Source organism: Capricornis sumatraensis, chromosome 9 (genome assembly GCF_032405125.1).
Source record: "Capricornis sumatraensis isolate serow.1 chromosome 9, serow.2, whole genome shotgun sequence".
Classification (NCBI taxonomy): domain Eukaryota; kingdom Metazoa; phylum Chordata; class Mammalia; order Artiodactyla; family Bovidae; genus Capricornis; species Capricornis sumatraensis.
In genome coordinates this window covers 40866820-40869408 of record NC_091077.1, presented here as the reverse complement: position 1 = coordinate 40869408, position 2589 = coordinate 40866820, and the positions used below count along the sequence as shown (strand labels likewise).

At 35.6% G+C, this 2589-nt stretch overlaps 1 protein-coding gene across 1 annotated transcript; it reads right to left on the bottom strand.

The window, feature by feature from the left end:
• Positions 1-236: 236 nt before the first annotated feature.
• Positions 237-1175, bottom strand: LOC138086635 (olfactory receptor 5V1-like). The gene has a single exon (XM_068981475.1). It carries the CDS (start codon positions 1173-1175, stop codon positions 237-239), a length of 939 nt encoding a protein of 312 aa, XP_068837576.1.
• Positions 1176-2589: the final 1414 nt, after the last annotated feature.

Below are 2589 nucleotides of genomic sequence, written 5' to 3'. Positions count from 1 at the left end.
GGATCTTCCCTACCCAGGGATCAAACCCAGGTCTCTGGCATCACAGGCAGATTCTTTACCAACTGAGCCACCAAAGAAGCCCCATAGAGAAGTATAATTAAGATTATATGCATTTGCACTTGTGTGAAATTTTCTAAGTGTATGTAAGTATGCATTTCATGTGTAACAATTAAAAATTATTCTATGTATTCATTCTAAAATAAACACTGAATCATTCCCTTTTAACATTAGACTTGCTATAAACATGCTTTCTGATATAAGAGCCTTCTGATTGCTCCTTTCACCTCTGTGTTTCTCATGCTATAGATCATGGGGTTTAACATTGGTGTAATAATTGCATATAACATGGAGATGAGTCTGTCTCTTGCTGGGGAGTGTTGACTGGAAAAGGGACGTACATAGGTAAATATTGTCGTGCCACCGAATAAACAGACCACCAGAAGGTGGGAAGCACATGTGGAAAAGGCTTTACGCTTCCCTTCTGCTGACTGGATCTTTAGGATGGTAGATATGATATAGAAATAAGAGATAAAGATGACCAGGAAGGCACTGCTCCCCAGGATACCTGCTTCCACCAAAATAAGCATTTCTGCCACATAAGTGGATGAGCATGAGAGAGCGACCACTGGTGGGATGTCACAGTAGTACTGGTTAACTTGGTTGGACTTGCAGAAAGAAAGGCGGAATGTGGACACTGTATGAAGGAGGGAATTGAGAAACCCAGCTACCCAAGTCCCAGCAGTCAGCTGAACACAGCGAACCTTGGTAATCATGAGGGTATAACGAAGAGGGAAACAGATGGCCACATACCTGTCATAAGCCATGACAGAGAGAAGGAAGACTTCAGTTCCCACAAGGGCCACCAGAAAATAAAGCTGCAAAGCACACCCAATGTAGGAAATGCTGTGCTTCTCAGTCAAGAGGTTCTCCAGCATCTTGGGGACAGTAACTGATGGGCAGAAGATGTCTAAGAGGGACAGATTTGCCAAAAAGTAATACATGGGTGTGTGCAGTTTTTTCTCAGTTCCAATGGCCAAGAGAATAACTCCATTTCCCACCAAGGTGACCTGATAGATGATGGTAAAGACCACGAAAAGAGGGTAGCGCACCTCGGGGAGATCAGAAAGCCCCATAAGAATAAATTGAGTCACTGTGGTTTGATTGCAGATGCCCATCTCTTCAATTCACATCAATCTTTCTGGAAGTAATGTAACAAACAAAAATGAATTAGAGCAAAAAGCCAAAGAGGCAAACAGTGAGAAATTCTTCCAGAACAGATGGTGTGTGGTTGATCATGAATTATGTAAAATAATATTTTATTAGAGATTTTCATTATTATAACTACTGTTAAATACATCTCCTGTGTTCATAATTCTTGAAAGATTTATCCTCAGTCAAGAGGAATCCCTCTGAGAAAGTAAGAATACATTTAAAAATTTGCCTTCAGTAATACCATTGTAGATTCTTCAAGAATGCTTGGGATTTCACAATTCAGTGACACTAACATTCTGTTTCTCACATCTGCTTGGACATTTACTGTATTTTGCCTTGTATTATCTCAATGTGTATTATTTTATACACTATCTCAATACAAACTGTTTGAAGGTAGAAGCTATATATTATTCCTTGGTACTTAAAATTTAATATCTGTTACCAACTTCAAATATAGCATATAAAAATGTTTATCTAAATGATTGGTGAAAAAGGAATAAATGTTTTATTTGTATAAGAATTTTTATCTAAATGATTCTTAAATAAAAGAATGAGTGAGGTTTTACCTGCTCTGACAAAATGTTTCTATTAGTAAGAAATAAATGTGGAAAAACTTCTGTAACTTCAAAGTCGTAGTTGTTTAAATATCCTCAACCATGTATTTTCCAGAAAGAGTATACCCTATTATGATTAAGTTAGCCTATAAAATATAAATATGACTAGGTTGATAGCGTTTGAATGTCATCCAAAAAAGAAACAAATGTATTCATTAATATTCAATTTCTTTTCCTTTTAAAGTTTAAATGTTTGACCTGTGTCTGAATATTTAAAGAATTATGAAGTTGCAAAAGTTAAATATGCTTAAACATACCACTAATACTGAGTCTCCTGCATTGCAGGCAGATTCTTTACCATCTGAGCCACAGGGAAGCCCATTGGTCATACCAACTCTTATTTAATTTTCTAATTTCATTTCGATGTATCCTAATAGCCCACATAATCATCCAGTTTATAATATTTACAAAAATTATTTTAATTGAAAATCTACAATATCTCTGTGGATTTTGTCACTTTGCAAACTTTTTAAATATCACATGCATATACTATAGAAAATTGTGAATAGAAAATACAATAAAAAGCCATTTTCACTGCCCACCCCCTCCTTCACTTTTATTGTGCCAACTGAAAACTGTTAACTGACTTCTGAAATAAAATATATTAATATAAATAGCACTATTACACACAATGATTTATTTATATGTATTAAATGAAATGGATTTCAGCCACCTTTTCCCCATGCAATGTTTAAACAAAAATCTTTGAGACACTTTGGGAGATGTTTTTACTCTTTCTACAAGGAGCACCAGAACTATACCA